Source organism: Dermochelys coriacea, chromosome 7 (assembly GCF_009764565.3).
Source record: "Dermochelys coriacea isolate rDerCor1 chromosome 7, rDerCor1.pri.v4, whole genome shotgun sequence".
In the NCBI taxonomy this organism is placed as follows: Eukaryota; Metazoa; Chordata; order Testudines; family Dermochelyidae; genus Dermochelys; species Dermochelys coriacea.
In genome coordinates this window covers 25,851,650-25,878,347 of record NC_050074.1, presented here as the reverse complement: position 1 = coordinate 25,878,347, position 26,698 = coordinate 25,851,650, and the positions used below count along the sequence as shown (strand labels likewise).

Sequence of the window (26,698 nt, the reverse complement as noted above, 5' to 3'; positions counted from 1 at the left end):
TGAGAATGAAAGGAAGCTCTGCCTTCATGACTGATTATTCAGTGGGAGACAGGTGGTCTGGCACTGGTAAGAGGCATTAAAAAATTAAAAACCTATTTTTATAAAGGGATACTGCTAGTGGACTGATAAAGATGTAAGCTGGCAAGAGACCCAGCCATCTGCAGCACAGATTCTGCTATCCACTTTATGGAACAGGAGTGACTCTAGGCTTTTAAGAAGTTTTACACCCCTATTTAGATACGTTTTTTTCCTGGATAGATTTAGACTTAGGAAATAGCATCATCTAGTTTGGAGACTGAGAGAAAAAACAAGATAACTTCAGTGTAAGGAGTAAAAATGCTTGGAAAATAGAGGTGGATCAGTGAGAACAGCTGAACATAAACCTAGCCAGCCTATCAGTTATTGCAACCTGTAGCTTATGGAACTTGGGTATAACAACAGCTAAGTGTTCAGCAGGCAGAACCTCATGTAAATTGCTCCATAATTCTGTGTAGCGGGAATAGTGCTGCACAGGAAAGTTTAATATGTTTAATTATTAAATGCACATCCAGTTAATAAGCAAGATAATGAATCATATTACAGAATGCGAGATTTACTTTCTGTAGAACTGTAAAAATAATAGATAATTACAACATTTAGAATCTAAACTAATAATAGGCATTACTTGTATTCAGTTTCTATATCCCTAGTCCTGGGGTGTAACTGTTCTATTACCCTGGCAGTGGGTGATCTCACTGCGGCCATATCCATCTGATATATGGCATATCACCACACTGGCATAATATAATATACTTGGCATACAACAGGCAGCTAGTCACTTACTATTTATTTGCATTGGGTTAGTGCTCAGAGGCTACAACCTGGATTTGGGCCCCACTGTGGTAAGGAAACACAAAAATGATCATTGCTTTGAAGCGTTTATAATATAAACAAAAATAGAAATAGATTTATTAGAGTAATAGATATCAAGTCAGCCTCTAAAGCAACGTATTTACAGTCAGGTTTTCACTGAAGTTGCGGGGACAGAATTAACAATTGTGTACGGATCAGTTGTAAAATGTAATCGCAGAACATAAAAAAACTACTATTTCATAACAGCATAAATCCTATTAGGCTATTAGCAATTGAAATTAACTGTTCCCCCTATCATAGCTTCTTACCAATGTGTCTTTATCATTAATTTTGGCAACACACTGACCCTTTAGACTAGTAACTAACCAGTACAGAAATTAAATAATTTGTAGTATGTTGCTACCATAGCAACCATCAACTGCAAATACATGTATTAAATAGTTACAAAATTATATATTTTTAGATTTACAAAACATTGTCCTTTGCCTACAGTATCAAATATATTTCTACCTAAAATATATATTTTAGTTTACCAGTTAATATGATTTTTGTACTGAAAAACAAGTAAAACAAATTGAAAACAAGTAACTATGACTATCAAGGAAGATGTTTTTATACGTTAATTTATTTGAAGTAAAATTGTAATGACGCCAAACTATTGAGGAGGGAGCTGGGATATGTAGTGGGGTAGAAGGACAATTTAAACTGAACCTCTATTCAAATTATGTTTTTCCTTGGTTTAGAATGCAGGTTTGCCATTAGAAGAATTTTATACATTGCCATTATAAACCAATATTAGCACAATATATTAGCAAAATAATAAATAACAACCTATTCATAAAATTTTAAATCACAAAGGAGTATAAGAAAATGTGCATCTTGTGAGACAATTGCCCAAAATTATTTCCTGTGTCACATTCTTCGATAACTCCATAGAATTTGTTCACTTTTTTCCATATTAAGTAGTAGTTGCCACTGTGATGTAGTATCCCACCAGACATTCCTTCATTACACCCTCTGTTCAACCCATGAAAGGCCCGGGCTGTACCACTATCTAACACCAAAGGATAATCTGCAGGGACAACATAAATGCTTCTTTGCAGTATCTCGAGAACTTGAGGGCAGCTAATTACTTTCTTACCTAAAGGACTGGAAGTGGCTCCTATTTGACTGGCAGGACAAGTCATTAGAAAGTGCATAGGAATCTTTCCCAATTTGTTGCGAGCATGAAAAGCTAACAATACAGGACCCTGTTCTAGACCCTTATGTGACAACCATAGACCAAACCCTTACCCAAGCCTAAAAGTGGGGTTTCAGGCTTGAGATTGCCTATCAGCCCAAAAAGAAAAGGAGTACTTGTGGCACCTTAGAGACTAACAAATTTATTAGAGCATAAGCTTTCGTGAGCTACAGCTCACTTCATCGGATGCATCCGATGAAGTGAGCTGTAGCTCACGAAAGCTTATGCTCTAATAAATTTGTTAGTCTCTAAGGTGCCACAAGTACTCCTTTTCTTTTTGCGAATACAGACTAACACGGCTGCTACTCTGAAACCTATCAGCCCAGTTTACCATAGATTACTGCCATGACTGGAACAGCTGGAATCAACAGGACTCATGTTTGATTCTGAAACACAACTCTCAGAGCCAGAACCAAACAAACCTTGAGACAAATTATAACTGATGAAGGCAAGTGGTCAATAGCTGAGTAGATAGCTGTAGCTCACGAAAGCTTATGCTCTAATAAATTTGTTAGTCTCTAAGGTGCCACAAGTACTCCTTTTCTTTTTACCCTGGTTTAGTGAAGGACAGTGCAGAGAGAAGAATTTAAAGGGTCATTGGACAGCAAATACGTTTTTAAATCTTGTTTTAATGTACCATAATGGCATTTAACCACAGCAATGAATTGAGGTAGTAGAGGAATGGGGTGACAAGCTTAATGCTATGCCAAGTAAAAAGAAAAAAAAAGTAGATGACTGGAGACCCTGTCCCTTCTCCAAGACAGATTTGGGATCACTGTCCACTATATCCTCATGGGACAGTCACTAGCTGACATGCAAATGTTCTATGATAGACTCATACTGAGGTGATTACATCTTTGTCACACAGCAGCCCTGCAAGAAAAATTACCTCTAACTGTACTGAATTCTTGCAAAAGTGACACTTCCTCTCTACCCCTGCAAAAGTAGAAATAGATTTAGCAATGCAGTCTGCAATTCTCTACAGGATGTCCTTTGGCCATCTGCAGTACAGGTCATAAATCACAAGCAAGTAAACGTAAGAAAAAGTCACCCTATGTTACTCCCCACTGATATCAACCTTGATGATATGTTAGGAGGTAGTGTGAATTTACTAATTCCTTAGGAAATGTTTTCTGTCCATGATTTCTGCAAGGTATCTTTCCCATATAGATTGGATAAACAATTTGCAGTCTATTATTTGTGAACTAAACAATAATTCTGTTGGCTATATGGAGTGTGCGATTGATCACGAACAAGGTGCCAGGCTCAAGGATTCTGCAAAGGAATGCAGGTGTGCTATGCTGAGCTACTTTGATACCAGACTTGAATCTTGCAGGTATGTACAATATAATTACTCTAAACCTTAGTAGGTGGATTTAATTAGTTTCAGTTAGAAAAGGAACAGAAAACTAGGGTCTGTGACAGTGAGGTCCTCTATGGAAAACTAGAACAGCCAGTCTTGGAGAGAAAATTCAGGCTGAAGTTTATGTTTCATGGTTATTTTTTAAGTTAGCAATAAAGCCTAACTGGACAAAAGGGGTTTTGTCTCTCTGTGGTGTATGTATCCTTTGTTCTGGGGAGGGTGGGAACTTCACCTACTTTAAGTTACCTGGAATTTTACTGCTCCCTGGCTGGATAACAGAAGCTCGCTTTTTTTTTTTTAAATTTTTTTTTATTTTTTTTTTTTAAATATCAGAGAATAAATAGACACCAAATAGCAAGAAACAAAAAAATCTCGTTTGTGCAGCAATATTCTTGTTGATATATAAATATGGCTACTGATGCAAAGCCACTCACCAAAGCTCAGTGTGAACAAAATGTCTTTGCATGAATGTCTGCAAATAGCAAACAACAAGGGTGTATGAATATTATTCAACTGAACATCAATCAGAACTTGAAAAGATTCACAAATACTGATCTGCAGTCTTAGGCCAGCCTTGTTACAGAGACTTGTTTTAAAATCCTTTCATAAACATGAAAGACTATTCCCAAAAGGGGAGAGTTTCAGCTGTCTCCAAAAACACACTTTTTTATTTAAAAAGGCAATGACATTAATAGTGGGCTAATTAATGGTGACTGAGGAATGAGGGTACACAACAGGTTAAAATGGCACTGAAGGAACACAGATTTTCTCCACAACTGCACACTGAAAAGTTCTGAACAAAACAGTCAATGGTAGTGCCAATCTTGAGCCAGCAAACAGGGTCCCAGAATATCTTCTTTAGGCATAAAATTCTTGTTTAAGAGCAGCTAACTCCCTCACAACTGCAGAAACGAGGAAGCAATGAATGAGAAATTGGTCAAGAGCGGCTCCAGCGTGAGACGGATGTCACTATGGTGAACCAGCAATGCCACTGATTACCAAGATGAGTTAGCAAAATAGCATATTTTTATACAGTCCTACAACCTACGTGAAAGAAGGCTGGTTTGCGGGAAAAAGTACGATGATCTTTTTTCAGTGTATAAACATCCAACAACTCCTGGGGGGCTTCACTGCTTCCAATCCCTCATTCTTCTTTCCTATCTTCTTTTCTCCAGGCTCTTAACTCCCAGCCACTTGAATAACAATTAATAATACTTTGTATTTCTATGGAGTTTTTCATAGGAGAATCTCAGAGCTCTCTATTCATAATGGCTGTTCATATCACTTGTCTGAGATACAGAATTGTCCTCATTTTTCAGATAGAGAAAACTATATCACAAAGAGGTTAAGTGACCATAGTCATTGGCAGGACTGGGAACAGAAACAAAGGGCATGTCTACACTGGCAGAGTTACAGCGCCGGGAGTTACAGTGCTGCTCAGAGAGTGCTAAAGGGAAACTGCTGTTGTGTGTTCACACAGTCAGCGTCCTGCGCAATAATATGTTCACACCTGTGGCAGTTGCAGTGGTATTCAGAGCGTTGCACTCTGTGGAGCTATCCCACAAATCATTTCTTCCTCTTCTGCTGCTAAGAGTTGTGGGAAGATGGAGGAGGGTCATGGGTCATCCTGGGTCTTGACCAAATGTCCCGTGATGCATTCCTTTGCATCGCAGCAATCCCTGTGCTTCCGTCCACATTTGGTGCCATCTTTCAGTGGTTTGTGTACTGCGTGCTGATAGACTGGTGCCGAGAAGGGGAGACTCAGGAGCATGGGACACCCTTAATTTCTCTGGCTGTAAAAACTGGAGGTGGAGCTGATTAACCAGGAGTCGGTGCTGGTGTAGCTGGTGGAGGCAGAGTCTGCTGGGGAATCTGCTGATGCACCAAAGGGTGTCCCTGGGGTGCAGGATGGCTCAGCAGAGCTGGTGCCCCTGAGGTAGGCACTGTCAAGGAGGCTAGAGACCACAGGAGGCTCAGTGCCGAGAATGTTGGCTGCAAAAGTGATGCCACATGATCAAAGGGTGGTACCGTAATCTCAGCACCATAGGAGCTCTCGGCAGCGCAGTGATCGAGGTGGCCAAGGGAGAGCTAAAAGAGATGGGCAACTGAAAGCCCTGAGCCTCAGTACCATGTATGGGGGCAGCTGACTCACAGTCGGTGCCTGGGGTGCCTGCCAAGTGAAAGGTACTGAGCCGCGAAGCAGCAGTTACTGGAGACACGAGAGCCAGTTTTAACTTCTTCCCCGAGGAACGGCTCCTAAGGAAGGAGGAAGCTGGCTGTTTTTTTGGTTTGGCTTTGCATCTGAAGGGTGTTACAGAGGTCTGCTGTCCAGCGTCAGACGCAGGTCTGAGAGAGTTTCCCAGGAGCAGCATTCTAAGTCTGAGTTCCCTGTCCTTGCGGGTCCGTGCTTTCAGTTTGGAAGAGTGGATGCATTTTTGGGGTACATGAGACTCCCCCAAACAGCGTACACACTGTGAATGCCTGTCCGAGATGGGAATGGCCTCATTACAGGAGGCACATTTCTTGAAGTCTGGAGAACCAGGCATGTCTGTAACCCCAGAAGTGGGGTGGGTTTTTTTGTTTGTTTGTTTTTTGTTTTTTAAAGAAATAAATGTAACAGTTAATGTATCTTAACTAAATAGTAACTCTAATGACTAAAAACTATCTAACTAAACTGAGAAACAAACTAACTAACTAATCTCAAAAAGCACTGCTGAACTCCGTCTCTAGCCGGGGACGGTAGAGAAGGAACTGAGGAACCCGGGCTGTGCACATGCTATTAGAACACTGACAGCTCAAGAGGCATGCACAGCCCATAGGAGTACTGCTGTAGAAATCTCCGATCGACGGCGCCGGGATACACCTTGACCTGAAGTGAAGCATCCACAGGGACATCTCTCGAAGAAGAATATTTGTTGCTATGCTCGGGAGTGCAGTGTTTTTAATGCTAGGAGGTGATTGTGATTGGTGCAGACAATGCAATATGAAGGTTAAAGATAATTGTCTGCTGCTTTGCAGGACTCTGTTTGCTTTCAATTAATAGAATAAAGATTACTTTCAAACCAACACAATTCTTCTTTAAAAAAACAACAACCGGAGGAGGGAGTCAAACAAACAAACAAAAAAAAAAACATCAGCAGTGATGGGATGGAGGAAGGGAAGGCTCCAGGAGGAGGTGGGGTCCCGGGATGACGGAAGATTTGTGTATGTCCAGGGATCATATCCCACCTTCTCCTTTGCAGTACAATGCAGCGAGTACTGTACTTCAGCAGGGCCAAACTGCAGAGGGATGGGTGTTGAGTGCAGTGGGTGGGAGTCCACAGTGCTGAACTGTGATGGGGGAGGACTGGAATGCCACAGGTATAGACTGGAGCCAGGAGGTTCATATGAGTGTGTTGGTGGTGTCTGGGGAGCATGGGAAAGAGTTTTGCAACAGTGGCTGCAGGGGAGGGTGGGCGTGAAGCTGCTCGGTTTGCAGATCTAGTATCGCCTGGAGCATGTCTGGCACTTCATAACATTTAAGAGCTGCTTCGTGGCTTCATTCTGGCATGCTGCATTCTCCTTTCGGTCCCTCTTCTCGCTGTCCCACCACTCCTTCAATTCCTGTTCCTCAGCGGTGGAGTGCATCATAACATCACGCAGAAAGTCCTCCTTAGTTCTTATTGGAAGCTTTCTAATTCTGCACAGCTGTTCAACTGCCGATAAAGAAGAGGGAGGTTGGGCTTCCACAGTCATCTCTGTGAAGTTTAAATGCAACATTTTACAGAAGCAGTATTGTTTGCAACACAGAGAACACTGATTAAGTGATTTAAAACACAGCCAGTACTCTCACACCTGTCACTAACTGGCTGACCCCAAGCAAACACACATGAGCCACAAGACCCCCAAAATGGTGAGTAGCCACAGGGGCAGGGTAAATCACTCTTCCTGGACCCTGCTGTACATGAGGCACATGGCTTTTGGGGAGAGCCAGCACTGTAGGGGTGGCCTGATAATCATTCCTGTCCCCACACTTTCCACAGGATATAATCATTATGGAAGATATCTTGCTGCTGAGGGTGAGCAGAAAATCAAGGGAGGGTCTTCTCCAAGACTGCAGCTTCTGCCCTGGCCCCATGCAGCTCACCTGTAGCAAGAAACAAAGGAGCTCTGCCAAAGAACCTGCAGCAGCAGATTGCCCAGTATCTCCATGAGAATTTCCTCAAGATCTCTGAGGCAGATTCCCATGAAGTGAAGGAGTCAATCAACAGCCTTTTCTGACACTCAGACTAGGCATGCGGTGGGAGACAAGCCTGCTTTCTGTTACTCTCCTGCCCACAACAACTCGCTTCAGCAATTCCCAAAATCAAATCCACTTACCAAGGGTCTCCACTTCTGTTTACTCTTTGCCAAGATACAACTGCTGTTACTGGCTAGCCTTCTCCGGGGTAGAAAAGAGCTCCTGGCTGCATGCCTCTGTGACCTCCAAGTCATGCCTCTGGGTCCCCCTTCCATTCCAAATCCTCATCCAAGATTTCCTCCTCCTGGCTCGGTCCACTCTTGACTGTCACGCAAGCCACCAAAGTATCCACAGTGGTCTTTGCAGTGGAGGTGGGGTCATTGCTGAGTATCATGTCCAGCTCTTTGTAGAACCAGCAGCTCGTGGGCACAGCACCGGAGCGGCGGTTTGCCTCCAGGGCCTTGTGGTAGGTGTTCTGCAGCTCCTTCACTTTGACCCTGAACTGCAGTGTGTCCCAGTTGTGGTCCCTTTCTGTCACACATAGTGAAATCTATCCAGAGGTATCATAATTCCTATGGCTGGAGTGCAGCTGGGACTGGACAGCCTCCTCTCCCCAAATGCTGATTAGGTCCAGCAGCTCAGCATTGCTCCAAGTGGGGGATCACCTGGTGCATGGAGCAGGCATGGCTACCTGGAAAGATGTGAGAGCACTGAGCAAACAGGAAGGGGACTTTTAAAATTCCAAAGGAATTTACGGGGTGGGGATGATGGTTGGTCACCTGAGGGTAGGGCAGCAGAGTTCAAACTGATGACCAGAGAGGCAAGAACAGGCATTGTGGGACTCCTCCCAGAGGCCAATCGCAGTGCTGTAATCGACCCCAGAGTCTACACTGGCACCACAGTGCTGTAGCCCCGCCGCAGAAAGCTCTATGCCTCTCGTTGGAGTGGTTTTTTTAAAGCACTGCAACTGTGCAGTTTCTGCGAACTAAGTGGCTTGGCAGTGTGTACTCCTCAGGATTTACAGCGTAGAAAGCGGCTTTACAGCGCAGAAACTTGCCAGTGTAGACAGGGCCTTAATCTCTTAACTCCAAGCACTGGGCCACATTCCCATCCTTTGCACATAAGCAAAACAATCCTGTCATTGGGCATTACACCTTCACACGCCCGAGGTGTGGTCTTATTTAACAGTGTTACAACACCTTTTCAGTAACATTTAATTTACAAAGGCCATTCTGGAAACACATACTGTACAAAAAAAAAAAGAGAACATTACTTTTGTTCTACATGCAAAGCACCTGTTAGTAGAAGGTATTCTGGGAATTATATCAATTACTTTACATTCACATAAATACCGTTTCTTCAATGGCATACAATATTGTTAAAGATCTAGTGTAAAACTATTGTCAAGATGAAAGTTATGGTAAGTCAAAGTTCCTGAAGCTAGTCAGATAACTGGCAAAAAGAAACATCAACTTTTAATTCACAGCTAGTATCCAAGGGGAAAAAATGCCCTCTCTTTTCAAAACTTTACCTTGGTATATACAGCTAAGTGCAAATGGTTCATTCCCCAACTACCCTTAATTAGCCCATCTCTAGCATCAGTGCCTTTTGAAATAAAATGTTAGAACCAGCTAAAATTCTCCCCCACTGGGAAAACTGGTTTATACTCATGAAAGAATTAAAAAAAAAAAAAGTGTTCACATTTTTCACAGCCACTTATTCAGTGACATTTAGAGAGTCTACAATACTTGATGAGAAAGCAATTTCATTATACTGTAAAGAAAGCTTTAACTCAAAGCTAACAAAAATCTTAGAAACTTTCAGAATGTCTCATTTAACACTTTGAGAAAGCCATTTACAAACCTATGCACTCCTGAAAACTTATCCAACAAGGTATCCCATTAAGGGGTTGAAAAAAGGCATCTCTACAAATAATTTTCAAGTCTACAGATGTGGAAAGCCTGCATCCTGCTGATAACACTGAAAAGCATTTTCATTTGCCAGTAAGACCAAAAACTGCATGGTTATGTCATGTTCAACAAAGCAGGTAACTATCTTTTGTAGTTTGAGAATAAGAAACTGTACTTGACCACAGTTTATTATGAAATACATGACATGGTATGTCATGACATGACAAAGTCCATTGACTTGAGTTGGAATTAAGGATACTCTCAGCCTCACAGGAGGCACTGGGCACCCTGCTGGATCAGGCCAATGATTATGAATTATGGAGACAAAAGTTATACGAAAGAGCTAGGGTTGGGGATGCTTTACTAGTTTTTGTATTTGGATGAATTAAATAAATTGTTTAATGCTCATGAACATGAGGAAAAAGAGCAACAGTCAGATTAGGCCCTTCAAATGGATTTTCACATATAATTCTTCAAATCTTCTTCAGTCTTGATCTAAGTGACATCTATAATACTGGACCAAAAACCAAAGGTGAGTCTAAACAAATCTGAAACAGTCTAGAAGGAATCTACATTGTAACTCAGACTTTCTTTAGGTCCCTTCAATGTATATATTACACTAACAGACTCTACAGCAAGAATTCACAATTACTTTTATAACAAGGACCACAATTTAGCAGAGGTTGTCTCACAGACCAACTACCTAACCATTTACAGTTACATGGACCACCTCCCCTCCAATTCATATTTATATACTATGCCTGTGGCAATGATAGCAATTGTTTACATGGGAAAGAAATATTAAGAAAATGTGTGAAGGTATTTTTGAATAGGATTTGGCAACTAGAAATGAAAAAGAGCTAGTGCCATCTGATCAGCCAGCATTCTGCAAATGACCAGTGATCCATGGACCACAGCTGGATAGCTACTCCTCTAGTCTCTCTCTAGATTTAAACTCCTTTGGCAAATTCAGAGGTGATGTATTGTGTACATTAGATCACCAAGCACTAAGGCCTTGCCCAAACACAGAAACTGTACTACTTTAACTACAGTTAAACCCCTCTAGTGAGCACACAGCTATAATGGTATAAAAATGCTTATATATTGGTATAGTTTATTCCCATACAACAAAGAGAATAAACTAGAGTGTCCTAAACACTTTTATAGTGGTATAACTACAACCCCACTGTAAATTGAACAAGTTTTTATTTCAGTAAAAGACACTCCCCACATCTGAAATTCACCATTACAAAATGTGTGTAGACCAGGCCAAGGGCCATCTTACGGTAAGCTAAAGTGGTTGAAGACTTGGAATTTCCATTTTGAAATTTCGTTTCATCCTGAATCAGAACAAAAAGTCAAAAATTTGAAATTTCCCACAAAAATGGAACTTCTGAAAAATTTTATTTCAGAAATATCAAAATGACCTTATCAAAGTGCTTTGTTTTGACAAGGTCAGAGTGCTTCATTTTGAATATATTATTACTATACCAAAAAAGCACTGCAATAATTTCTCATAGAAAACGTTGATGAAAGTGATGCATGTCTATGAAATGAATCAGCATTTTCCAATGGAAACCCATTGGCTGGAAAATGTTCAACAAGCTCTACAGTAATTTAGTGCCTTGCATAATGACAGGTTTCAGAGTAGCAGCCGTGTTAGTCTGTATTCGCAAAAAGAAAAGGAGTACTTGTGGCACCTTAGAGACTAATAAATTTAATTGAGCATAAGGTTTCGTGGGCTACAGCTCACTTCATCGGATGCTCAATTAAATTTGTTAGTCTCTAAGGTGCCACAAGTATTCCTTTTCTTTTTACAATAATTTAGACACTGTTAGAAATACTTACACCTACACTGTTTATGTCTAAGGGAGTATAAGGAGGATGGAGGCGTATTTTAAATTACACTGTCTTACAGAACTTTGGGTGCAAGGTACACTTAAACTCTCCTGTACTCAGACAGCCTTGGAACAAATTGTAGCCACTCTATGGAAGACTAAGTTAGGGAAAGGAGTTCTAAGTTATACATCCTTGTTGAATTTGACCCATAGCGTTCTTCTAACAAAATTCTGTAAAAATCCTAAATTACATTTAAAAGGTGATAATTATCAGTGTGTTCGCTTTTAAACATAATTGTTCTTTCAAACATAAATGATAATTATATATAACAGTGAGCAAGTCTGAAGATTTTTCTTTTTGAAGATGGTCCTTATGTGTAGATCCAAAATCAGCACCAGATGAAAACCTCTAAGGACAATTTATCCCAAAAGAGCCACACATACTTATCTTCTAAAGATGACTTAAGTGAGGTCTATTTATAAGCCAATAACTCCTAAATGTGCTCCTGATCTACTGTGTTTCAAATGCTAGAGCTCTTAAATGGTCATTTTTAGCATAATACATCATATTCAATTTCTACTGTCTGAAAAAGCACTTAACTAAATGTCCATTTCAGTAGTGCAAGTTACTCTTGAGTATAAGTAAAATAACTCATATCCAGTAACTTTCCCTGACGCAAAGCCAATACAGAGCCACCTGGTGACACATGTTTATATAAATATACCTGCTACTTTACAAGTGTCAGTGAAAAATCTCTGGAAACAAGATCACTTTGAGAATTTGGGACAGTATCTAAATGATTTTGGTAGCATTGAAGACACTCACAATGCTGACTTGATTAAGATGGCCAAATACTTGTAGACGGTGATATTTATAACCATGTGTGACCAAGACAGTTTCAAGTGTTTTACATCTTTACAATGACACAGCAGCCCAAGAACTGAACATTTCTCTTAATGGACATCGCTTGAAATACAGATCCCCAAACAGTCTACCTCAGAGTAACCCTAGATATAATATTTCTCACATATCTTAGCCACCTGAGGAAAACTCTGGCTAAAATAAAAAGAAAAGGAGTACTTGTGGCACCTTAGAGACTAACGAATTTATTTGAGCATAAGTTTTCATGAGCTACAGCTAACACGGCTGTTACTCTGAAACCTGTGGCTAAAATGAGGTCATGTAATAACCTTCTAAGCAAATTGGCTGGCACATCATGGGGAGAATGAAGCACTCATGAAATTTGATTCATCTGACATAGGATATTTTGCGTGCTGTATTTATATAATGGAATAACCCATTTTAGAATAATAATTTGAATTATTTTCTTGTACCCTGATATTGCAGGAGAAATACAAATATGATTCAGATAAATGTATTTTCAGTTAGACCCATTCTATGCCTGAAAACAACAGAAAGGCACAATGAAAAAACCCTCTGGTTAGCTGTAGTTCTGGCTAAAGTGAGAACTACTGAATAAACAGAATTTATATACATCTGGGGTGTGAGTCTATGAGAGTGCCTCTTAGTCAGATACTCATAAGGAACAAATACACATTTCTGACAGTGAGAAATTGGATAAAAAGTTGTATAGCCCTCACCTGCCACTGAATATTAGCAGTAAAGAGGCACCACCAACTTGAAAGCTAATCCATAATTTAGAAAAATGAAAGTAAAGTTGTTTCAGGTACCACACCTGGTCTTGAAAAATCCTGCCATGTTATGTGGTGGTACAACCCAAATTTTCTATTTTTTAAAATGACTTTCTCCTCACCATACAGTGTGAAATATCTGCAGCAAAAGGAGAAACTGACTAAATGAGTACAGGAGAAAACAGTGAAAATGATTAAACACAAAACAAACACACTGAGAAGGAAAAAAATCTCCCTCTAATTCAGTTGCAGAAATATTAAATGTTATTTTCAGAGAGAAGTGTGATTTTTAATCTGATAATGTCTCTTAAAGTGTAAGAATCTCCTCATGTTAGAATTATAACCTTTGCATGAAAAATAACAGGCATTTCAATTTACTCTGTACTTGTCCTCACTAAAATCCTGATCCAACAGTCATTGAAGTCAAAGGGAATCTTTCAGCTCCTGAAGCTAAATAGTGTTTTAAAGTAAGCAGACACCAATCAGTGCAGTAAAATCATCATTTATATAAAGATGAAATCAGTGTTACCAAATAAGGCTACTGGATATCTCAAATTTATTTACAGAAACAATTTTGGGGTTGGGGTTTTTGGGGGTAGCCCTAGGAAGGAGACAGGAAGAACAGAGGAGAATCAGCCAATTAGAAACAGTTTATCTGAACAAAAAAACTGTATACATTTAAAAACTGCATCCTTTATATAAAAGCTGGCTTCTAGATGTCAGAAATATTCCACAGAACAATCACAATACTGGTCTTCACTAACGATGCACTTAGCTCTCACTATTGCACTAATACAAGGTTATACACTTTGAAAGTATTAACATAATATATCATTTGATATAATTGAAATAAAATCAATGTAATACAATGATGCAATGGAATAAATTCACATCTGGTTTAGCGTTTTGGCTTCACACTGAGTTTTTGTCTTGATAGTTATCTAGCGACTGGGGATCCATTACTTTCTAACAACAGTCTATTCTACTGACATTATTATCCTCCAATTATTACACTATAGGATCAGGACATTTTCACTCTAGTTGGCAGTGATATATGTTAAATTTAAGTAGTATGCAAAACTACAGTTATTTCAGGCCATGAATGAACAGACTGCAGCTGAAATGTACCTTTGTTTCAGAAAACAACAGGATATCTGCATTTTAGTCCAAGACAAAAAAAAAAAACACTGAAGAAATTACTCACTCTTGCATCAAGGCTGCAGATACTGATTGCATCTTCATCTTGGGTACTCTGTTTCCGTTTCGTCTGTAAAATAAAATGGAAAGAAAAGCTTAGACATTAGTAAAGATTTCAAGTTGCCAGCAAGAAGATCTTGAAACAGATAAGTAAGCATGTAATAGATACCACAAAATAATACTTTAATCATTTGTTCTTTCTTTATGCATATTAATAGTTCAAGAGGATAACAGCTATATGTGACTATTAGTTCTATATTCACTTGTTTGTGCACTGTTTTCTTATTGGCATATTCTATCTAGCTACTATATATTAGGGTCTGCTTCCTCTTTCTATCCTCCCACTTCCTCATATCACCTCACAGTAATCCAAATTATAAACCCCAATTTTAGGCATAATTCAGAGATAGTATAATAATTAGCTGCATGAATCAAACTTGCCATGGGTATTTGTTTATAAAAGGATACAGGATCTTCAACTTCCATGTAGGCACCCACCAGACACCTATTTTAACCTGACAGAGGGGGATGGTAGCTCTGTCAGAGCTGCATACCCTCTCTAGTAGTCATTTTAACACAAAACATCTTAATAAGAAGTTAGTGAGAACTTTTTGACTGAAATTTATTGCTCAGATACTAAGCAGTCATTTAAAGACAGGTGCACTCTACTATTATGTTTAAATAAAACTTTCCTACTTTCTAGAAATAAATTAAAATATTGGGAAATATTTTTAAAAAATTAATAGAACAAAGCTTATTTTTATAGCTAATTTTTCATGCAATTCACTCTGGACCATACAAGGCCTGTCCACCACATAAGCCATTAAAATGGTGCTTAAGTGGGACCTTAAGAGATATGTAAGTCTAGAGTGGGATCTCTGCATAAGGGGTTAGTTTCATCCTTTGTGAAACATCAGACAAGGCTTTGGGGTGGTTTTATTATTATTATTAAGAAGAAGAGTATCTGTACAAAAAGGTCAAGCCTAGTAGTTTCAAAGGGCTCTTGAATATTTCTTTTGCACAATGTTTCAATTTAAATGTGACTCTAAATCATTTTTCAGAGAGTATAAAACTGAGCCAGTGTGCACTCTGTCATCTTTATTAATTACTTAGATTGATCCAAGCCACTATTTTACACCAGCACAGCAAATTGTAAGTCATTTTCAAATGACTCATGTCAATTTTTTTGCACTGTTTCCTGGGAAATAATGGCATACAAAAATCTATAGACTTGGAGGTATCAAAAACATCAAGACTCATTTCAGAAAGTATCAGGGGGTAGTCATGTTAGTCTTTAAGGTGCCGCCGGACTCCACATTGTTTTTGTGAATACAGACTAAGGGTATGTCTACACTACGAATTAGGTCGAATTTACGGAAGTCAGTTTTATAGAAAGCGTTTTTATACAGTCGAGTGCATATGTCCCCACACAAATGCTCTAAGTGCATGTAGTTGGCGGACTGTGTCCACACTACCGAGGCAACCGTCGACTTCCGGACCTTTGCATTGTGGGTAGCTATCCCACAGTTCCCGCAGTCTCCACCGCCCATTTGAATTCTGGGTAGAAATCCCAGTGCCTGATGGGGCTAAAACATTGTCGCGGGTGGTTCTGGGTACATGTCGTCAGGCCCCCATTCCCTCCCTCCATAAAAGCAAGGGCAGACAATCATTTTGCCTTTTTTCTTGAGTTACCTGTGCAGATGCCATACCACGGCAAGCATGGAGCCCGCTCAGCTAACCATTACCATATGTCTCCTGGGTGCTGGCGGACGTGATACTACATTGCTACACAGCAGCAGTTTATTGCCTTTTGGAGTATGACTGGTAGCTGTCGTCGACGTAGTCCTGGGTGCTCTTTTAACCGGGTGCCTGGACAAACATGGGAGTGACTCAGCCAGATCATTTCCCTTTTTTGTCTCATGGCAATTGAGTCCTACTGGCAGTGCACTGTCTTTTAATCTGCAGCTAGCAGAAGACGATGGCCAGCAGTCATACTGCGCCGTCTTCTGCCGAGCACCCAGGAGGTGACGATGGCTAGTGGTCATACTGCACAGTCTGCTGCCAGCAAGATGTATAAAGATAGATGAAGTGGCTCAAAACACGAAATAGACCAGATTTGTTTTGTATTCATTTTCTCCTCCCTCCCTCCCTCCCTCTGTGAAATCAACGGCCTGCTAAACCCAGTTTTGAGTTCTATCCTTGAGGTTTTGAGTTCTATCCTTGAGGCGGCCATTCAATTTCTCGCAAAGCCACCCCCTTTGTTGATTTTAATTCACTGTAAGCCAACCCTGTAAGCCATGTCGTCAGTCACCCCTCCCTCCGTCAGGGCAACAGCAGACAATCGTTCTGCGCCTTTTTTCTGTGCAGATGCCATAACACGGCAAGCATGGAGCCCGCTTAGATCACTGTGGCAATTAGGAGCACATTAAACACCACAAGCATTATCCAACAGTATATGCAGCACCAGAACCTGGCAAAGCGAAACCGGGCGAGTAGGCAACATCAGCGCGGTGACGAGAGTGATGAGGACATGGACACAGACATGGACACAGACTTCTCTCAAAGCATGTGCCCTGGCAATGGGCATCATGGTGCTAATGGGGCAGGCTCATGCGGTGGAACGCCGATTCTGGGACCAGGAAACAAGCACAGACTGGTGGGACCGCATAGTGTTGCGGGTCTGGGACGATTCCCAGTGGCTGCAAAACTTTCGCATGCGTAAGGGCACTTTCATGGATCTTTGTGACTTGCTTTCCCCTGCCCTGAAGCGCAAGAATACCAAGATGAGAGCAGCCCTCACAGTTGAAAAGCAAGCGGCAATAGCCCTGTGGAAGCTTGCAACGCCAGACAGCTACCGATCAGTCGGGAATCAATTTGGAGTGGGCAAATCTACTGGGGGGGCTGCTGTGATGCAAGTAGCCAATGCAATCAAAGATCTGCTGATATCAAGGGTAGTGACCCTGGGAAATGCGCAGGTCATAGTGGATGGCTTTGCTGCAATGGGATTCCCTAACTGTGGTGAGGCTATCGACGGAACCCATATCCCTATCTTGACACCGGAGCACCAAGCAAGCAAGTACATAAACTGCAAGGGGTACTTTTCAATAGTGCTGCAAGCACTGGTGGATCATAAGGGATGTTTCACCAACATCAATGTGGGATGGCCGGGAAAGGTACATGACGCTTGCATCTTCAGGAACTCTGGTCTGTTTCAAAAGCTGCAGGAAGGGACTTTCTTCCCAGACCAGAAAATAACCGTTGGGGATGTTGAAATGCCTATAGTTATCCTTGGGGAACTAGCCTACCCCTTAATGCCATGGCTCATGAAGCCATACATAGGCAGCCTGGAAAGTAGTCAGGAGCTGTTCAACTACAGGCTGAGCAAGTGCAGAATGGTGGTAGAATATGCATTTCGACGTTTAAAAGCATGCTGGTACAGTTTACTGGCTCGGTTAGACCTCAGCGAAACCAATATTCCCACTGTTATTACTGCTTGCTGTGCGCTCCACAATATCTGTGAGAGTAAGGGGGAGACGTTTATGGCAGGGTGGGAGGTTGAGACAAATCGCCTGGCTGCTGGTTACACACAGCCAGACACCAGGGCAGTTAGAAGAGCACAGGAGGGTGTGGTGCGCATTAGAGAAGCTTTGAAAACCAGTTTCATGACTGGCCAGGCTACGGTGTGAAAGTTCTGTTTGTTTCTCCTTGATGAAACCCCCGCCCCTTGGTTCACTCTACTTCCCTGTAAGCTAACCACTCTCCCCACCTCCCTTCGATCACCGCTTGCAGAGGCAATAAAGTCATTGTTGCTTCACATTCATGCATTCTTTATTAATTCATCACACAAATAGGGGGATAATTACCAAGGTAGCCCAGAAGGGGTGGTGGAGGAGGGAAGGACAAGGCCACACAGCACTTTAAAAGTTTAAAACTTATTGAATGCCAGCCTTCTGTTACTTGGGCAATCCTCTGGGGTGGAGTGGCTGGGTGGCCGGAGGCCCCCTGCACCACGTTCTTGGGCATCTGGGTGAGGAGGCTATGGAACTTGGGGAGGAGGGTGGTTGGTTACACAGGGGCTGTAGCGGTGGTCTGTGCTCCTGCTGCCTTTTCTGCAGCTCAACCATATGCTGGAGCATATTAGTTTGATCCTCCAGCAGCCTCAGCATTGAATCCTGCCTCCTCTCAGCACGCTGCCGCCACCTTTGAGCTTCAGCCCTCTCTTCAGACCGCCACTTACTCTCTTTAGCCCGCCACCTCTCCTCCCGGTCATTTTGTGCTTTCCTGCACTCTGACATTGTCTGCCTCCATGCATTCGTCTGTGCTCTGTCAGTGTGGGAGGACAGCATGAGCTCAGAGAACATTTCATCGTGAGTGCGGTTTTTTGCCTTCTAATCTTCGCTAGCCTCTGGGAAGGAGAAAATCCTGTGATCCTTGAAACACATGCAGCTGGTGAAGAAAAAAAAAAGGGACAGTGGTATTTGAAAAGACACATTTTATAGAACAATGGGTACACTCTTTCATGGTAAACCTTGCTGTTAACATTACATACATAGCACATGTGCTTTCGTTACAAGGTCGCATTTTGCCTCCCCCTACCGTGTGGCTAACAGCGGGGAACATTTCTGTTCAGCCATAGGCAAACAGCCCAGCAGGAACAGGCACCTCTGAATGTCCCCTTAAGAAAAGCACCCTATTTCAACCAGGTGACCATGAATGATATCACTCTCCTGAGGATAATACAGAGAGATAAAGAACGGATGTTGTTTGAACGCCAGCAAACATACACTGCAATGCTTTTTTCTACAATGATTCCCGAGTATGTGCTACTAGCCTGGAGTGGTAAAGTGTCCTACCATGGTGGATGGAATAAGGCTCCCCTCCCCAGAAATCTTTTGCAAAGGCTTTCGGAGTATAATCCAGGAGAGCCATGAATGCCAGGGCAAATTAATCATTAAACATGCTGGCTTTTAAACCTTGTACAGTATTTTAAAATGTACACTCACCAGAAGTCTCCGCCTGGTGGGTCCGGGAGGCAGCCTTTGGTGGGTTCGGGGGCTACTGGTTCCAGGTCCAGGGTGAGAAACAGTTCCTGGCTGTCGGGAAAGCCAGTTTCTCCGCTTGGTCACTGTGAGCTATCTACAACCTCATCATCATCGTCTTCCTCGTCCCCAAAACCTGCTTCCGTGTTGCCTCCATTTCCATTGAAGGAGTCAAACAACATGGCTGGGGTAGTGGTGGCTGAACCCCCTAAAATGGTATGCAGCTCATCTTTGAAGCGGCATGTTTGGGGCTCTGACCCGGAGCGGCCGTTCGCCTCTCTGGTTTTCTGATAGGCTTGCCTCAGCTCCTTAAGTTTCAAGCGGCACTGCTTTGGGTCCCTGTTATGGCCTCTGTCCTTCATGCCCTGGGAGATTTTCACAAATGTTTTGGCATTTCAAAAACTGGAATGTAGTTCTGATAGCACGGATTCCTCTCCCCATACAGCGATTAGATCCCGTACCTCCCGTTCGGGCTATGCTGGAGCTCTTTTAAAATTCTGGGACTCCATTATGGTCACCTCTGCTGATGAGCTCAGCATGGTCACCTCTGATGATGAGCTCTGCATGGTCACCTGCAGCTTGCCACACTGGCCAAACAGGAAATTGAAATTCCAAAGTTCGCGGGCCTTTTCCTGTCTACCTGGTCAGTGCATCTGAGTTGAGAGTGCTGTCCAGAGCGGTCACAATGGAGCACTCTGGGATAGTTCCCGGAGGCCAATACCATCTAATTGCATCCACAGTACCCCAAATTCGACCCAGCAAAACCGATTTCAGCGCTAATCCCCGTGTCGGGGGTGGAGTAAGGAAATCAATTTTAAGAGCCCTTTAAGTCGAAAAACAGGGCTTCATCATGTGGACGTGTACAGAGTTAAATCCATTTCATGCTGCTAAATTCGTCCTCAACGCCTAATGTAGACCAGGGCTAACAGATTTATTTGGGCATAAGCTTTCATGAGTAAAAAACCCACTTCTTCAGATATATGGCTTATGCCCAAATAAATCTGTTAGTTTTTAAGGTGCCACCAGACTCCTTGTTATGATTTCAGAAGGGTGTTTCAAAGAAGAATTGAACTCCTGACCAAAAGAAGTGCTTCAGCCACCACAACCTAATGGGAATGTTCTGTTCTCTTACTACTATCATGCTTCAGCAAAGCAGAAGCCAAAACCTACCAGCCCAAATCCAACAGTTTCACTTCAAGCATAGTTACTGTTGCCCAGAATCAAATTACTCTGCGCAGAAGCAAATATTCTTGTAGTGTATTTGTTTGCCTGATTGGGTCCTTATGTAATTTTCAAATGCCCTGTGCTTATTTCATTTCTGAATGTGATCAGTTTCACAAGGTTGCTATTACTTTCCACTTACAAGTCTTCCCTAATGATGGTTGAGACTGTGTTTGATTTTTCCTTTTATGAATTGTTAGAACACTATGCAGTCCATGAAACACACACAAAATCCCTGCATATTACTATAGTTTAATTAATTATGCCACATATACGCTAATAGTTGTACTACTGGTAAAGACAATGGGTAAAATTTTCAAAAATGCCTAAGTCATTTTGAAAATGAGTTTAGGCTCCTAAGTCACAAGGGCTCTTTATATTATATTGTTATATTAAAAATATTTTACTTCTAAACAAACCATGCGAGAAACACTTACACATTGTGTATTGCATGCAGTTTGACAAGACAATATGAATGTTTTATATTAAAACTACTTAAAATACAGAAATAAAAGTTTATTGTGTTAGCGTGTGCACACACAGTTGACATTAGGTCTTTCCAATATATAAATTTCAATAAACAAATGCTATCTCCAAATAGCCAATATGGCAAAGTTTGAAAAACAAGTGAATTTATACCACAAGAATTATATTAAAATATATTTGGCTTTTTGGTGAATAGGTCAGTGATCCCATTCTGTCACATGTTCACTTTTTTGTTTTGTGACATGACAGATAGGCTTCTGATGTTTTCACACAAGTTCATCACAAGAGAATTCTCTATGCCCAGTGAAAAACAAATAGTATGAAAAAACATTTAACAGAGCTCTGCATTTTCTATTGCACCAAACTGATTTAGGAAACAAGAGAAGTCAGTGCATTTGATCCTTATTTATCCAGCTGTGTTGTCTTCCTTGTCAAACAGAGATAAGTGTTTGAGATAACAGAAGACTTATTTCCCAGTCAGTGAATTCTATGTGTGGTAAAGAAAGTGAGCAAAAACATATAGATGATACATTGGGCCCTGGTTTTATGGCAAGGCCCAAATTTAAGTAAAATTCAGGATTGTTTTACTTCTCACTGAAGTATCTGAATATTACACATCTTTAAAGAAAGCCCCTCAAAGCAATGACAGTCTATATTCTTATAGGTCTGCACACTCTTACAGCAACATATAGAAATAATTATAATTCACCTGTACGGCTTAATAGTGGTAAAACAATAAGGTAGCTTGACCCCTGTAGTCAATATCGCTAATTCCTACCTTACAGTCAGAGATAAAGCAATAAAAGAACAGCTGCTTTGGAAAAGATACAAGATGACGCGAGACAAAAAACAAAGCTGAAAAATGCAGTGTAGCTGTAGCAGTGTCAGTCCCAGGATATTAGAGAGAAAAGGTGTGTGAGGTAATATCTTTTATTGGACCTTCTGTTGGTGAGAGAAACAAGCTTTCAAGCTTACTCTGTGCTCTTCTTCAGGTCCTGGAAAGGTACTCCCAGCATCAACTGCAAAATGCAAGGTGGAATAGATTATTTAACATAAGTTGTTAGCATATATTGTAACCACTGAAGGTAGAGTGGCCCACTAACACCTCTGCATAGGACAAAAAGAGGGGGTTAGTGATTTACAGATTGTTGAATTAAACTATCAATCCAATGTTTAACCGCCTCTTTTTGTCCTGTGACTCTACCTTGAATGGTCCCTTACAATATGTGCCAACTACTTATGCTACACAATCTGTTCCATCTTGCCTTTTACTGTGACGCTCAGAGTTCCTTTCCCAAACCTGAAGAAGAGCTCTGTGTATGCTCAAAAACTGGTTTCTCTCACCAACAGAAGTTGGTCCAATAAAAGATATAACCTCACACACCCTGTTGTTTGTCAAAAGCTGAAGAAGTCAGCCTTGTAGTTACCTCCACATTTTAATAACTGTAGATGACCGTCAGTACTCATAAAACTGAGGAACTGGTGCCAATGACTACACCTGGAAATAGTATGGACAAGTGTTGCATAAATGTATATGTGTTAATATTAAGGCACCTCACTTCTGACTTGTGACATCTCCGCTTTTTCAAATTGTGGGCCTCTCTGTGCAGACTGTAAATCATGCAGAATCATGTCAAAGCTGGCACTGTTTTTTGTGACCTGGACAACAGATTCTAGACTGAGCAACTGTTTTTGTGATCTGTGATTTTAAGTGCATGCAATATTGCCAGTCCCAAGCATTCGAAAATCATGAGTTGAACCCCATAAAATTATGAGATTGGCTTAAAAATCATGATTTTTTTAAAAAAAATATAATAAATGTTGGGTGCTATTTATTTACCTTTTGGATTTTCAGCCCCCACTATATACTTGGTGAACATTTTCATGCTTTTCTCCACAACCATGAAACTTTTTTTAATCAAAAATTGATATTGTCACACAATCACTTGACTCACGGAGCTTGGGCTTGCAGAAAAACATCAATTATCACGAGACTCACAAGAGTTGACAACACTGTTAATGTCTTGTACTTTAACTATTCCACCTCACTATCCTAATTTTGATCTTTTCTGATCTTCCCTTTACAAGAGAAAAAGGAGTAACATGACTCCTCATTTAAAATGACTTGATGTCAGCATACTCTTCCCTACAATTTGGTGGCATCATTAAACTAGGTGCACAAATAGAGTTTATGCAAACTAAAAGGATAGAAAGCAGGAGGAGGGGGAAATGGCATATTTAGAAGGTATATTTTGAAATCTTGGAGGAAAAAAATTATAGCAGCTTCCAAGTTCAAATAGCAGACTTTGACTCCCTCAGGGAACAGATGGCCAGGATCCCCTGGGGGACTAACATGAAAGGGAAGGGAGTCCAGGAGAGCTGGCTGTATTTCAAGGAATCCCTGTTGAGGTTACAGGGACAAACCATCCCGATGAGTCGAAAGAATAGTAAATATGGCAGGCGACCAGCTTGGCTTAATGGTGAAATCCTAGCGGATCTTAAACATAAAAAAGAAGCTTACAAGAAGTGGAAGGTTGGACATATGACCAGGGAAGAGTATAAAAATATTGCTCGGGCATGTAGGAAAGATATCAGGAGGGCCAAATCGTACCTGGAGCTGCAGCTAGCAAGAGATGTCAAGAGTAACAAGAAGGGTTTCTTCAGGTATGTTGGCAACAAGAAGAAAGCCAAGGAAAGTGTGGGCCCCTTACTGAATGAGGGAGGCAAGCTAGTGACAGAGGATGTGGAAAAAGCTAATGTACTCAATGCTTTTTTTGCCTCTGTTTTCACTAACAAGGTCAGCTCCCAGACTGCTGTGCTGGGCATCACAAAATGGGGAAGAGATGGCCAGCCCTCTGTAGAGATAGAGGTGGTTAGGGACTATTTAGAAAAGCTGGACGTGCACAAGTCCATGGGGCCGGACGAATTGCATCCGAGAGTGCTGAGGGAATTGGCGGCTGTGATTGCAGAGCCCTTGGCCATTATCTTTGAAAACTCGTGGCGAACGGGGGAAGTCCCGGATGACTGGAAAAAGGCTAATGTAGTGCCCATCTTTAAAAAAGGGAAGAAGGAGGATCCTGGGAACTACAGGCCGGTCAGCCTCACCTCAGTCCCTGGAAAAATCATGGAGCAGGTCCTCAAAGAATCAATCCTGAAGCACTTAGAGGAGAGGAAAGTGATCAGGAACAGTCAGCATGGATTCACCAAGGGAAGGTCATGCTGACTAATCTAATCGCCTTTTATGATGAGATTACTGGTTCTGTGGATGAAGGGAAAGCAGTGGATGTATTGTTCCTTGACTTTAGCAAAGCTTTTGACACGGTCTCCCACAGCATTCTTGTCAGCAAGTTAAGGAAGTATGGGCCGGATGAATGCACTATAAGGTGGGTAGAAAGCTGGCTAGATTGTCGGGCTCAACGGGTAGTGATCAATGGCTCCATGTCTAGTTGGCAGCCGGTGTCAAGTGGAGTGCCCCAGGGGTCGGTCCTGGGGCCCGTTTTGTTCAATATCTTCATAAATGATCTGGAGGATGGTGTGGATTGCACTCTCAGCAAATTTGCGGATGATACTAAACTGGGAGGAGTGGTAGATACGCTGGAGGGGAGGGATAGGATACAGAAGGACCTAGACAAATTGGAAGATTGGGCCAAAAGAAATCTAATGAGGTTCAATAAGGATAAGTGCAGGGTCCTGCACTTAGGATGGAAGAATCCAATGCACCGCTACAGACTAGGGACCGAATGGCTCGGCAGCAGTTCTGCGGAAAAGGACCTAGGGGTGACAGTGGACGAGAAGCTGGATATGAGTCAGCAGTGTGCCCTTGTTGCCAAGAAGGCCAATGGCATTTTGGGATGTATAAGTAGGGGCATAGCGAGCAGATCGAGGGACGTGATCGTTCCCCTCTATTCGACACTGGTGAGGCCTCATCTGGAGTACTGTGTCCAGTTTTGGGCCCCACACTACAAGAAGGATGTGGATAAATTGGAAAGAGTACAGCGAAGGGCAACAAAAATGATTAGGGGTCTAGAGCACATGACTTACGAGGAGAGGCTGAGGGAGCTGGGATTGTTTAGTCTGCAGAAGAGAAGAATGAGGGGGGATTTGATAGCTGCTTTCAACTACCTGAAAGGGGGTTTCAAAGAGGATGGCTCTAGACTGTTCTCAATGGTAGCAGATGACAGAACGAGGAGTAATGGTCTCAAGTTGCAATGGGGGAGGTTTAGATTGGATATTAGGAAAAACTTTTTCACTAAGAGGGTGGTGAAACACTGGAATGCGTTACCTAGGAAGGTGGTAGAATCTCCTTCCTTAGAGGTTTTTAAGGTCAGGCTTGACAAAGCCCTGGCTAGGATGATTTAACTGGGACTTGGTCCTGCTTTGAGCAGGGGGTTGGACTAGATGACCTTCTGGGGTCCCTTCCAACCCTGATATTCTATGATTCTATGATTCTATGATCCCACAGAAAATCACCCCACGGGTTCTCACACTGTTTTGGTAGATAGCGTCTCCCTCATGGACTCCTCCCCTCTCATTCATGAGTGCATGAACCACCTTTACTATCATTTGCAATCATAATGACATCCCTGTGGCTACTACAGCAATTGTTGACATGAAAAAAGTAATACTTTTAACTTCTTTTAATATGTGCTTTAGCAGATGAGAGCAAGGACCACCAGCAAGTATTTTAAGAACCACAGTTAATGATACTCATTCCACAAATGAGCATCAGTGGCCAATACAGTAAGTTTCACTAACTTTGGGAGTATTACAGAGCATGTACTTTCACAAGAAATAACCATTTTTCAGGAAAAATTACTAACAGTAACAGTAGAAACAACAGGTTTCAGAGTAGCAGCCATGTTAGTCTGTATTCGCAAAAAGAAAAGGAGTACCCGTGGCACCTTAGAGACTAACAAATTTATTAGAGCATAAGCTTTCGTGAGCTACAGCTCACTTCATCGGATGCATTTGGTGGAAAAAGCAGAGGAGAGATTTATATACACACACACACAGAGAACATGAAACAATGGGTTTATCATACACACTGTAAGGAGAGTGATCACTTAAGATAAGCCATCACCAGCAGCAGGGGGGGGAAAGGAGGAAAACCTTTCATGGTGACAAGCAAGGTAGGCTAATTCAAGCAGTTAACAAGAATATCAGAGGAACAGTGGGGGGGGTGGGGGTGGGAGGGAGAAATACCATGGGGAAATAGTTTTACTTTGTGTAATGACTCATCCATTCCCAGTCTCTATTCAAGCCTAAGTTAATTGTATCCAGTTTGCAAATTAATTCCAATTCAGCAGTCTCTCGTTGAAGTCTGTTTTTGAAGCTTTTTTGTTGAAGTATAGCCACTCTTAGGTCTGTGATCGAGTGACCAGAGAGATTGAAGTGTTCTCCAACTGGTTTTTGAATGTTATAATTCTTGACGTCTGATTTGTGTCCATTCATTCTTTTACGTAGAGACTGTCCAGTTTGGCCAATGTACATGGCAGAGGGGCATTGCTGGCACATGATGGCATATATCACATTGGTAGATGCGCAGGTGAACGAGCCTCTGATAGTGTGGCTGATGTGATTAGGCCCTATGATGGTATCCCCTGAATAGATATGTGGACAGAGTTGGCAACGGGCTTTGTTGCAAGGATAGGTTCCTGGGTTAGTGGTTCTGTTGTGTGGT

The 26,698-nt window shown here is 41.7% G+C and overlaps 1 protein-coding gene across 5 annotated transcripts in view; it reads right to left on the bottom strand.

The window, feature by feature from the left end:
- Positions 1 to 26,698, bottom strand: part of ARHGEF3 (Rho guanine nucleotide exchange factor 3) — a 298,685-nt gene that overhangs the window by 152,833 nt on the left and 119,154 nt on the right. For all 5 annotated transcript variants that reach the window (XM_038408883.2, XM_038408884.2, XM_038408886.2 and 2 more), the window contains one exon: positions 14,280 to 14,342. In XM_038408883.2, the coding sequence (XP_038264811.1) occupies positions 14,280 to 14,342 (63 nt within the window). The remainder of the gene's footprint in view (positions 1 to 14,279; positions 14,343 to 26,698) is intronic.